Source organism: Oncorhynchus keta, unplaced genomic scaffold (genome assembly GCF_023373465.1).
Source record: "Oncorhynchus keta strain PuntledgeMale-10-30-2019 unplaced genomic scaffold, Oket_V2 Un_contig_2736_pilon_pilon, whole genome shotgun sequence".
Lineage (NCBI taxonomy): Eukaryota > Metazoa > Chordata > Actinopteri > Salmoniformes > Salmonidae > Oncorhynchus > Oncorhynchus keta.
Window position 1 is genome coordinate 344,194 of NW_026285487.1, and position 12,223 is coordinate 356,416.

At 48.3% G+C, this 12,223-nt stretch overlaps 1 protein-coding gene across 2 annotated transcripts in view; it reads right to left on the bottom strand.

Annotated features, from left to right (window-relative positions):
- fam120c (family with sequence similarity 120C) overlaps positions 1–7,317 on the bottom strand; it is a 57,586-nt gene extending 50,269 nt beyond the window's left edge. For both annotated transcript variants that reach the window (XM_052506711.1, XM_052506710.1), the window contains exon 1: positions 5,849–7,317. In XM_052506711.1, coding sequence (XP_052362671.1) covers positions 5,849–6,346 — 498 coding nt within the window. In that variant the 5' untranslated portion in view covers positions 6,347–7,317. The remainder of the gene's footprint in view (positions 1–5,848) is intronic.
- Between the last annotated feature and the right edge of the window lie 4,906 nt (positions 7,318–12,223).

The window sequence follows — 12,223 nt, forward strand, 5'->3', positions numbered from 1 at the left end:
TTGTACCTGGCATCTAGCATGGTGGCGACACAGTAGCGGTCCTTGTACCTGGCATCTAGCATGGTGGCGACACAGTAGAGGTCCTTGTACCTGGCATCTAGCATGGTGGCGACACAGTAGCGGTCCTTGTACCTGGCATCTAGCATGGTGGCGAAACAGTAGAGGTCCTTGTACCTGGCATCTAGCATGGTGGCGACACAGTAGAGGTCCTTGTACCTGGCATCTAGCATGGTGGCGACACAGTAGAGGTCCTTGTACCTGGCATTGAGCATGGTGGCGACACAGTAGAGGTCCTTGTACCTGGCATCTAGCATGGTGGCGACACAGTAGCGGTCCTTGTACCTGGCATCTAGCATGGTGGCGACACAGCAGAGGTCCTTGTACCTGGCATTGAGCATGGTGGCGACACAGTAGAGGTCCTTGTACCTGGCATCTAGCATGGTGGCAACACAGTAGCGGTCCTTGTACCTGGCATCTAGCATGGTGGCGACACAGTAGAGGTCCTTGTACCTGGCATCTAGCATGGTGGCGACACAGTAGAGGTCCTTGTACCTGGCACTTAGCATGGTGGCGACACAGTAGAGGTCCTTGTACCTGGCATCTAGCATGGTGGCGACACAGTAGAGGTCCTTGTACCTGGCATCTAGCATGGTGGCGACACAGTAGAGGTCCTTGTACCTGGCATCTAGCATGGTGGCGACACCGTAGAGGTCCTTGTACCTGGCATCTAGCATGGTGGCGACACCGTAGAGGTCCTTGTACCTGGCATCTAGCATGGTGGCGACACAGTAGAGGTCCTTGTACCTGGCATCTAGCATGGTGGCGACACAGTAGAGGTCCTTGTACCTGGCATCTAGCATGGTGGCGACACAGTAGCGGTCCTTGTACCTGGCATCTAGCATGGTGGCGACACAGTAGAGGTCCTTGTACCTGGCATCTAGCATGGTGGCGACACAGTAGCGGTCCTTGTACCTGGCATCTAGCATGGTGGCGACACAGTAGAGGTCCTTGTACCTGGCATCTAGCATGGTGGCGACACAGTAGAGGTCCTTGTACCTGGCATCTAGCATGGTGGCGACACAGTAGAGGTCCTTGTACCTGGCATCTAGCATGGTGGCGACACAGTAGAGGTCCTTGTACCTGGCATCTAGCATGGTGGCGACACAGTAGAGGTCCTTGTACCTGGCATCTAGCATGGTGGCGACACAGTAGAGGTCCTTGTACCTGGCATCTAGCATGGTGGTAACACAGTAGCGGTCCTTCTACCTGGCATCTAGCATGGTGGTGACACAGTAGAGGTCCTTGTACCTAGCATCTAGCATGGTGGCGACACAGTAGAGGTCCTTGTACCTGGCATATAGCATGGTGGTGACACAGTAGAGGTCCTTGTACCTGGCATCTAGCATGGTGGCGACACAGTAGAGGTCCTTGTACCTAGCATCTAGCATGGTGGCGACACACTAGAGGTCCTTGTACCTGGCATCTAGCATGGTGGCGACACAGTAGAGGTCCTTGTACCTGGCATCGAGCATGGTGGCGACACAGGAGCGGTCCTTGTACCTGGCATCTAGTTAGTTTCAACAATACCGTGTAACTCCGGTAGGGCAACATCTGAACAATAGCACCTACTTGCTAGTGTGTACCGGGGCTCGTGGTGCTCGACCAGTCGGCAAAAGCCAACATCATCCACGACAGAGAACGGTTGATTGTCAAGTGCAATGAATTCTATTATCTTAGCGTTAATGGATGTTGCCATAGAGTTGTCTTGCTGAAATGTTCTTACCCTTTGAAATGACTGCTCAACTTGAACTTGGTTAGTTGTTGGAAGTGTGCACTTTGTATTATTCTGCTTTTGTTCGGCGTCATTACGTCATCTACCTACGTTGCATAGGTGTCAGCTTTGACGTCGGTGTTAAACTAGACATCAGGCTGATGCCGACGTTGGCATTTTTAGCTAATGTCGGCCGATTCCCATATGCTTACCGATATATTGTGCATCCCTACCTAAAACCCTCACAAACCTTTACAGATGACCAATCGAGAGCATCCTGTTGGACGATATCAACACCCAGTACTGCAACTACACCGCCCTCAACCGCAGGGCTCTCCTGAGGGAGGTGTGGTCTGCCCAACACATCACCATGGTCAAACTAACTGCCCTCCAGGACACCTACACCACCCAATGTCACAGGAAGGCCATAAAGATCAAGGACAACAACCACCCGAGCCACTGCCTGTTCACCCCGCTACCATCCAGAAGGCGAGGTCAATACAGGTGCATCAAAGCTGGGACAGAGCGACTGAAAAACAGCTTCTATTTCAAGGCAATTAAACTGTTAAGTTGTATCTCCCATCCCGTGAACGGGATCGTTGTCATCATCTGACACTAATTAGCATAACGCAACGGACATAAATATTACTAGAAAATATTCCTATTCATGAAAATTACAAGTGAAATATATTAAAACACAGCCTTAGCCTTTTGTTAATCACCCTGTCATCTCAGATTTTCAAAATATGCTTTACAGCCAAAGCAAGACAAGCATTTGTGTAAGTTTATCGATAGCCTAGCATAGTATTATGTCCAGCTAGCAGCAGGTAACTTGGTCACGAAAATCAGAAAAGCAATCAAATTAAATAATTTACCTTTGATGAGCTTCGAATGTTTTCACTCACGAGACTCCCAGTTAGATAGCAAATGTTCCTTTTTTCAAAAAATATTATTTTTGTAGGCGAAATAGCTCCTTTTGTTCTTCACGTTTGGCTGAGAAACCGACCAGAAATTGCGGTCAAGCGCTGAAAAATATTCCAAATTAGCTCCATAATATTGACAGAAACATGGCAAACGTTGTTTATAATCAATCCTCAAGGTGTTTTTCAAACATCTATTCCATAATATATCCACCGGGACAATTGGTTTTTCAGTAGGAGCGAGAGGAAAAATGGCTACCTCTGTATTTTACGCAAGAATCACTCAGAGCCATCAGGTGACCACTTGCGCAATGTAGCCGCTTACGCATATTCTTCAACATAAAGGCGTGAAACTACGTCACAATGCTGTAGACAACTTGGGGAATACGGAGAAAAAGTAATCTGGTTGATAGCCCATTCACTGCTCAATAGGGACGCATCGGAACGCAGAGCTTTCAAAAGATGAGTCACTTCCGGATTGGATTTTTCTCAGGCTTTCGCCTGCAATATCAGTTCTGTTATACTCACAGACAATATTTTTACAGTTTTGGAAACTTTAGAGTGTTTTCTATCCTAAGGAGTCAATTATATACATATTCCAGCATCTGGTCCTGAGAAATAGACCGTTTACTTTGGGGACGTTATTTTTCCAAAAATGAAAACACTGCCCCCTAGTGTCAACAGGTCAAATAGCCATCACTAGACAGCTTCCACCCGGTTACGTAACCCTGCGCCTACGCTTCTAACACACCGACAGCATCATCTGGATGTGTCTGCAACAAAAGTTCAACACTCACCTTCTGCTACCATTTCTGTCAAGCCGTCTACACATACCAGTTTGACGCACACATTCGAACATCCAAAGTACGCACCACACCGAACACACTGCAACTGCCTCTGCAACACAATGCTGCAAAGCAAACGCAGCGTTTCATTGGAAACAAATGTCATTCTGGTGTACCAAAATGTAATGACACTGTCGGTGTGAGCGAAGCATTAGAATCTGCTGCCCGAGACTTGAAATCACTGGCCACTTTAATAATGTTTACATACTGCTTTACTCATCTCATATGTACAGTGGGGCAAAAAAGTATTTAGTCAGCCACCAATTGTGCAAGTTCTCCCACTTAAAATGATGAGAGGCCTGTAATTTTCATCATAGGTACACTTCAACTATGACAGACAAAATGAGAAAAAAAAATCCAGAAAATCACATTGTAGGATTTTAATGAATTTATTTTCAAATTATGGTGGAAAATAAGTATTTGGTCACCTACAAACAAGATTTCTGGCTCTCACAGACCTGGAACTTCTTTAAGGGGCTCCTCTGTCCTCCACTCGTTACCTGTATTAATGGCACCTGTTTGAACTTGTTATCAGTATAAAAGACACCTGTCCACAACCTCAAACAGTCACACTCCAAACTCCACTATGGCCAAGACCAAAGAGCTGTCAAAGGACACCAGAAACAACATTGTAGACCTGCATCAGGCTGGGAAGACTGAATCTGCAATAGGTAAGCAGCTTGGTTTGAAGAAATCAACTGTGGGAGCAATTATTAGGAAATGGAAGACATACAAGACCACTGATAATGGTGGTCCTTCTGTAGCACAGTTGGTAGAGCATGGCGCTTGTAACGCCAGGGTAGTGGGTTCGATTCCCGGGACCACCCATACATAGAATGTATGCACACATGACTGTAAGTCGCTTTGGATAAAAGCGTCTGCTAAATGGCATATATATTTTTATTTTTTTTATAATCTCACTCGATCTGGGGCTCCACGCAAGATCTCACCCCGTGGGGTCAAAATGATCACAAGAACAGTGAGCAAAAATCCCAGAACCACATGGGGGGGACCTAGTGAATGACCTGCAGAGAGCTGGGACCAAAGTAACACACTACGCCGCCAGGGTCTCAAATCCTGCAGTGCCAGATTTGTCCCACTGTTTAAGCCAGCGCATGTCCAGTACATGTCCAGGCCCGTCTGAAGTTTGCTAGAGAGCATTTGAATGATCCAGAAGAAAATTGGGAGAATTTCATCTGACCATATGACACCAAAATATTACTTTTTTGGTAAAAACTCAACTTGTCGCGTTTGGAGGACAAAGAATGCTGAGTTGCATCCAAAGAACACCATACCTACGGTGAAGCATGGGGGTGGAAACATCATGCTTTGGGGATGTTTTTCTGAAAAGGGACCAGGACGACTGATCTGTGTAAAGGAAAGAATGAATGGGGCCATGTATCGTGAGATTGAGTGAAAACCTCCATCCATCAGCAAGGGCATTGAAGATGAAACGTGGCTGGGTCTTTCAGCATGACAATGATCCCAAACACACCGCCCGGGCAACGAAGGAGTGGCTTCGTAAGAAGCATTTCAAGGTCCTGGAGTGGCTTAGCCAGTCTCCAGATCTCAACCCCATAGAAAATCTTTGGAGGGAGTTGAAAGTCTGTGTTGCCCAGCAACAGCCCCAAAACATCACTGCTCTAGAGGAGATCTGCATGGAGGAATGGGATAAAATACCAGCAACAGTGTGTGAAAACCTTGTGAAGACTTACAGAAAACGTTTGACCTCTGTCATTGCAAACAAAGGGTATATAACAAAGTATTGAGATACTTTTGTTATTGACCAAATACTTATTTTCCACCATAATTTGCAAATAAATTCATAAAAAATCCTACAAGGTGATTTTCTGGATTTTTTTTTCTTCCTATGATGAAAATTACAGGCCTCATCTTTTTAAGTGGGAGAACTTGCACAATTGGTGGCTAACTAAATACTTTTTTGCCCCACTGTATATACTGTATTCTATTGTATTTTAGTCAATGCTTAAGCTAATATTTATATATTCCTTAATTCCATTATTTTACTTTGAGGTTTGTGTGTATTCTTGTGATTTGTTAGATATTACTGCCCTGTTGGAGCTAGAAAGACAAGCATTTCGCTACACCTGCAATAACATCTACTAAATGTGTATGTGACCAATAAAATTTGATTTGATTTACTTCCCTTACGTTTCCAAAACTGTATTGCCGTCGAGAGCAAGCATTTGGGCTTTTAACAGAAGTCCCCCAGGAAGAAGAGGCCTTCATCAATAGGCGTTAAAGGTAGATAGCCTCTATGAATGGGGAAGCAGCTATTGCTCTTTACTCACCCGCACTCTGAAGCGAAACATGGCGAGGCGGACACAGTGGCTGAGGCAGGCTGGGGGCAGGAACCAAGCACGGGGAGGCGGAGTTGCCTTACTGCCAACATGATTGACGATGAGCTGGGCTGTCTGGCGTTGCCCCTGGGCCCGGCGCGCCCACTCCGGCCACCGTTCCTTCCCCAGGGTCCCGTTGAACACCACGACCAGCTCAAGCCCACCCTGGTACAGACAGGCCTGGGACAGAGCGGACAGGTATCCCAGCATGGCGTTCCACTCCCCGCCGCACACCCAGTCCGTCTGGTAGCCGCCGTACAGCCGCTGCAGACCGGAGTCAGCATCGATGAGTATCCGGGCCGGGGGTGGAGGAGGCATAGGGCCGGGGTGATGGGGGTGGTGGTGCGGGGGCTGGCGGCCCGGTGTACGGGCTAGTTTGAGGAGGTCCACGGGGACAGCTGCCCCGGGACACCGTTTCTCAAGATACTCCTGGAAGCCCTGCACACCCATCCCGGTGTTGTTGAGCCGGTGGGTCTGGCCAGGGGAGGGGGGCTCCGGGTACGTTCGGAACGCCGTGGTGATAGCTGATGTGAGAGTCGAGACTGTAACTAGCTAGAACCTGGCAGCTCGCTAACGTATCTCTCTGTGTGACTGACTGAACGACTGTTGCTGCACCTCGCTGCTGCCACCCTCAACTCTGATACGAGTGACCAACCCTGCAAAGGCAAACTAGCCTAGTACGCTAGTTGGCCAGGCCGAGAGGTGTACTTCCTAACAGCAAGTAAGAATGCTAGCTAACTAGTTAGTGGGCAAAGCCAATCTTCTATATTTGGTCGTGTGAGTACAATTGTGTGTCCATCCCTAGCAGTATGTTGGTCAACTGCCAGCAAAGCCAGCTAGTGTAATTCTCCGGCTAAAGTTTAACTTCCCCTCTACCCAGCTAGCTAGCTAGGTAATAACACATGAAATGTTGATAACTGATGATGGCTAGTGGCTAACTATAGTAATGGTATGATTTACTCCAAAATTATAATCCTGATTCACACGAAGAAACGTTGCGCATTAGTTGGCGAACATGACGGTCGAGTAATTCTTAATCTGACAGTATATTGATATTAGAACAGTTAGACTATTTCAAATTAATGAGACGTGCTAGTTAGCAGGCCGATGGGATAACAAAAATATGATTTAGTTAGCTAGCTAACCAGCTATCTCGCTGGCTAACGTTAACCGCTGTAGCGAGCTGGGTCCCCGGCGTGACTTGACGCGTCAACTCTCAAAGACAACTCTGGGACAGAGACGACGCGACATGAAATGGATATTTGGAGAAATTAACGGCAGAAATAAAATAAAAATAAAAAGTGAATTAAAAACAAACGGCCGATGGTGCCTCCCTCGCTTTCTTCCACACTCACGACTTCATGTTGAGGAAGGAGACATACTTTCAAGCGATGTCAGCCATCTTGCGACTTCCTCACGGACCAACAAAAGTGGGAGGGAAGGCGGTGAGCGGAGATGACGCCGAGGGAGCTGGAGGGAAATGTAGTTACAAAAGCTCGCATTTTTCTCTAAAGGTCCCTGGAATGCTACGGTGAAAAGACTCCAACTACCAAGAATACATGTGACGCCCTCTACCTTGGCATGAAACGTCGGAGGGTCCTTGCTACTGGGGATCCTTGGAACGTCCCTACCATATCTACCATGTTGAAGTTGAAATGTAAAATGGTTATGGTTAGGAAAGGCATTTATGGTTAAATTGAGGTTAAATGTATGGGTTAAGGTTACGTTTAGGGTCGTCCCGTCCCAAAGATACAGGATTGGACTAACCAAAACCAGAGGAGCGTTTTGGACTAAATGTTAAATTATGATCAGCAACACAAGTTAACTACTAAATCGATGATTGTCATGCACATTCTTCTTGCAGACTTTGCCCCCCTGCTAGAATGGACGATAGATTAATCAAACAGACGATGTTTAATATTTATATTAGATCAAGTAAAGTATACATTGCATTGCATGTAAACACTAGGTGAGAGACTAACGTAACAAGTATGTAACAAGTAACCAAGCAAAGATCAGTGTAATGTAACCAAACTAAGATCAGTGCATGTAATGTATATATCGCCCTCCTGTGGGGGCATTTGGGACAGCAGGTACACCATTGATGTTTGTATTTGAACATGAGGAAAATAGACTTTCTGTGTTTCAGATCAACCCCTCCATATCCCTCTGTCCATAGCACGTTTAGCCCAGAGGCCTAGACACTACTCTCCCTGGCTGTCCCTAGCACTCCAAATACAACCCTGCTATATCACACTCACTGAATACCAGCCCACCACCACCATCATCACACAGACACATTTTGGCAGCCTGGCATCCTATTTTTATGATATCATTCACAGATTGACTGCAATAGAAGTAAGTTTGTGAATTATGTTGCTCTCTCCCCCCTCTTCTCCCCCACTTGTCCTCTCTCCCCCCTCTACTTGTCCTCTCCCCCCTCTTCTCCCTCCACTTGTCCTCTCTCCCCCTCTACTTGTCCTCTCTCCCCCCTCTTCTCCCTGAACTTGTCCTCTCTCCCCCTCTACTTGTCCTCTCTCCCCCCTTTTCTCCCTGAACTTGTCCTCTCTCCCCTCTACTTGTCCTCTCTCCCCCCCTTCTCCCTGAACTTGTCCTCTCTCCCCCTTGACTTGTCCTCTCTCCCCCCTCTTCTCCCTGAACTTGTTCTCTCTCCCACCTCTACTTGTCCTCTCTCCCACCTCTACTTGTCCTCTCTCCCACCTCTACTTGTCCTCTCTCCCACCTCTACTTGCCCCCTCTCCCACCTCTACTTGCCCCCTCTCCCACCTCTACTTGTCCCCTCTCCCACCTCTACTTGTCCTCTCTCCCACCTCTACTTGTCCTCTCTCCCCCCTCTACTTGTCCTCTGTAGCTCTGTCCTCCTTCTGTAGCTCAGTTGGTAGAGCATGGTGCTTGTAACGCCAGGGTAGTGGGTTCGATTCCCGGGACCACCCATACGTAGAATGTATGCACACATGACTGTAAGTCGCTTTGGATAAAAGCGTCTGCTAAATGGCATATATTATTATTATTATTATTATTATTATTATTATATTATTATATCCTCTCTCCCCCCACTTGTCCTCTCCCCCCTCTTCTCCCACCACTTGTCCTCTCTCCCCCCTCTACTTGTCCTCTCTCCCCCCTCTTCTCCCTGAACTTGTCCTCTCTCCCCCCTCTACTTGTCCTCTCTCCCCACACTTGTCCTCTCTCCCCCCTCTACTTGTCCTCTCCCCCCTCTTCTCCCTCCACTTGTCCTCTCTCCCCCTCTACTTGTCCCCTCTCCCCCTCTACTTGTCCCCTCTCCCCCCTCTACTTGACCTCTCTCCCCCCTCTACTTGTCCTCTCTCCCCCCACTTGTCCTCTGTCCCCCCTCTACTTGTCCTCCCCCCCTCTTCTCCCTCCACTTGTCCTCTCTCCCACCTCTACTTGTCCTCTCTCCCCCCTCTACTTGTCCTCTCTACCCCCTCTTCTCCCTCCACTTGTCCTCTCTCCCACCTCTACTTGTCCTCTCTCCCACCTCTACTTGTCCTCTCTCCCCCCTCTACTTGTCCTCTCTCCCCCCTCTACTTGTCCTCTCTCCCCCCTCTACTTGTCCTCTCTCCCACCTCTACTTGTCCTCTCTCCCACCTCTACTTGTCCTCTCTCCCACCTCTACTTGTCCTCTCTCCCCCCTCTACTTGTCCTCTCTCCCCCCTCTACTTGTCCTCTCTCCCCCTCTACTTGTCCTCTCTCCCCCCTCTACTTGTCCTCTCTCCCACCTCTACTTGTCCTCTCTCCCACCTCTACTTGTCCTCTCTCCCACCTCTACTTGTCCTCTCTCCCACCTCTACTTGTCCTCTCTCCCCCCTCTACTTGTCCTCTCTCCCACCTCTACTTGTCCTCTCTCCCACCTCTACTTGTCCTCTCTCCCACCTCTACTTGTCCTCTCTCCCCCTCTACTTGTCCTCTCTCCCCCCTTTTCTCCCTGAACTTGTCCTCTCTCCCCCTCTACTTGTCCTCTCTCCCCCCTTCTCCCTGAACTTGTCCTCTCTCCCCCTTGACTTGTCCTCTCTCCCCCCTCTTCTCCCTGAACTTGTTCTCTCTCCCACCTCTACTTGTCCTCTCTCCCACCTCTACTTGTCCTCTCTCCCACCTCTACTTTCCCCCTCTCCCACCTCTACTTGCCCCCTCTCCCACCTCTACTTGTCCTCTCTCCCCCCTCTACTTGTCCTCTGTAGCTCTGTCCTCCTTCTGTAGCTCAGTTGGTAGAGCATGGCGCTTGTAACGCCAGGGTAGTGGGTTCGATTCCCGGGACCACCCATACGTAGAATGTATGCACACATGACTGTAAGTCGCTTTGGATAAAAGCGTCTGCTAAATGGCATATATTATTATTATTATTATTATTATTATATTATTATTATTATTATTATTATTATTATTATTATTATTATTATTATATTATTATTATTATTATTATTATTATTATTATTATTATTATTATTATTATTATTATATTATTATATCCTCTCTCCCCCCACTTGTCCTCTCTCCCCCTCTTCTCACTCCACTTGTCCTCTCTCCCCCCTCTACTTGTCCTCTCTCCCCCCTCTTCTCCCTGAACTTGTCCTCTCTTAAATCCCTGGGGAAGCCAAGCAAGAAAAACAACATGTTGTCATGTTGACTCACCCTACTGGTAGAGAAACACCACCCTCCTCTCATGTTGACTCACCCTACTGGTAGACAAACACCACCCTCCTCTCTGTCATGTTGACTCACCCTACTGGTAGAGAAACACCACCCTCCTCTCTGTCATGTTGACTCACCCTACTGGTAGAGAAACACCACCCTCCTCTCTGTCATGTTGACTCACCCTACTGGTAGAGAAACACCACCCTCCTCTCTGTCATGTTGAATCACCCTACTGGTAGAGAAACACCACCCTCCTCTCTGCCATGTTGAATCACCCTACTGGTAGAGAAACACCACCCTCCTCTCTGTCATGTTGACTCACCCTACTGGTAGAGTAACACCACCCTCCTCTCTGTCATGTTGACTCACCCTACTGGTAGAGAAACACCACCCTCCTCTCTGTCAGTGTTGACTCACCCTACTGGTAGAGAAACACCACCCTCCTCTCTGTCATGTTGACTCACCCTACTGGTAGAGAAACACCACCCTCCTCTCTGTCATGTTGACTCACCCTACTGGTAGAGAAACACCACCCTCCTCTCTGTCATGTTGACTCACCCTACTGGTAGAGAAACACCACCCTCCTCTCTATCATGTTGACTCACCCTACTGGTAGAGAAACACCACCCTCCTCTCTGTCATGTTGACTCACCCTACTGGTAGAGAAACACCATCCTCCTCTCTGTCATGTTGACTCACCCTACTGGTAGAGAAACACCACCCTCCTCTCTGTCATGTTGACTCACCCTACTAGTAGAGAAACACCACCCTCCTCTCTGTCATGTTGACTCACCCTACTGGTAGAGAAACACCACCCTCCTCTCTGTCATGTTGACTCACCCTACTGGTAGAGAAACACCACCCTCCTCTTATGTTGACTCACCCTACTGGTAGAGAAACACCACCCTCCTCTCTGTCATGTTGACTCACCCTACTGGTAGAGAAACACCCCCCTCCTCTCATGTTGACTCACCCTACTGGTAGAGTAACACCACCCTCCTCTCTGTCATGTTGACTCACCCTACTGGTAGAGAAACACCACCCTCCTCTCTGTCATGTTGACTCACCCTACTGGTAGAGAAACACCACCCTCCTCTCTGTCATGTTGACTCACCCTACTGGTCTATATGCCTGTGTGTGTATGTGTGTCTGGGGGGGGGGGTGAAGGAGGGGTCTATGTGCCTGTGTGTGTGTGTATTTGGGGGGGGTGAAAGAGGGGTCTTTATGCCTGTGTGTGGGGTGGGGTTAGAACACAGAGGGTTCATCCTAATCTCCAGCCATTCTCTCTCACTGCAATCTGGTCTCTTGTCCTCTCCCTTTCTGTCTCTTGTCCTCTCCCTCTCAGTCTCTTGTCCTCTCCCTCTCCCTCTCAGTGTCATGTCCTCTCCCTCTCAGTCTCTTGTCCTCTCCCTCTCAGTCTCTTGTCCTCTCCCTCTCAGTCTCTTGTCCTCTCCCTCTCAGTCTCTTGTCCTCTACCTCTCAGTCTCTTGTCCTCTCCCTCTCAGTCTCTTGTCCTCTCCCTCTCCCTCTCAGTCTCTTGTCCTCTCTCTTGTCCTCTCCCTCTCAGTCTCTTGTCCTCTCCCTCTCCCTCTCAGTCTCTTGTCCTCTCTCTTGTCCTCTCCCTCTCAGTCTCTTGTCCTCTCCCTCTCAGTC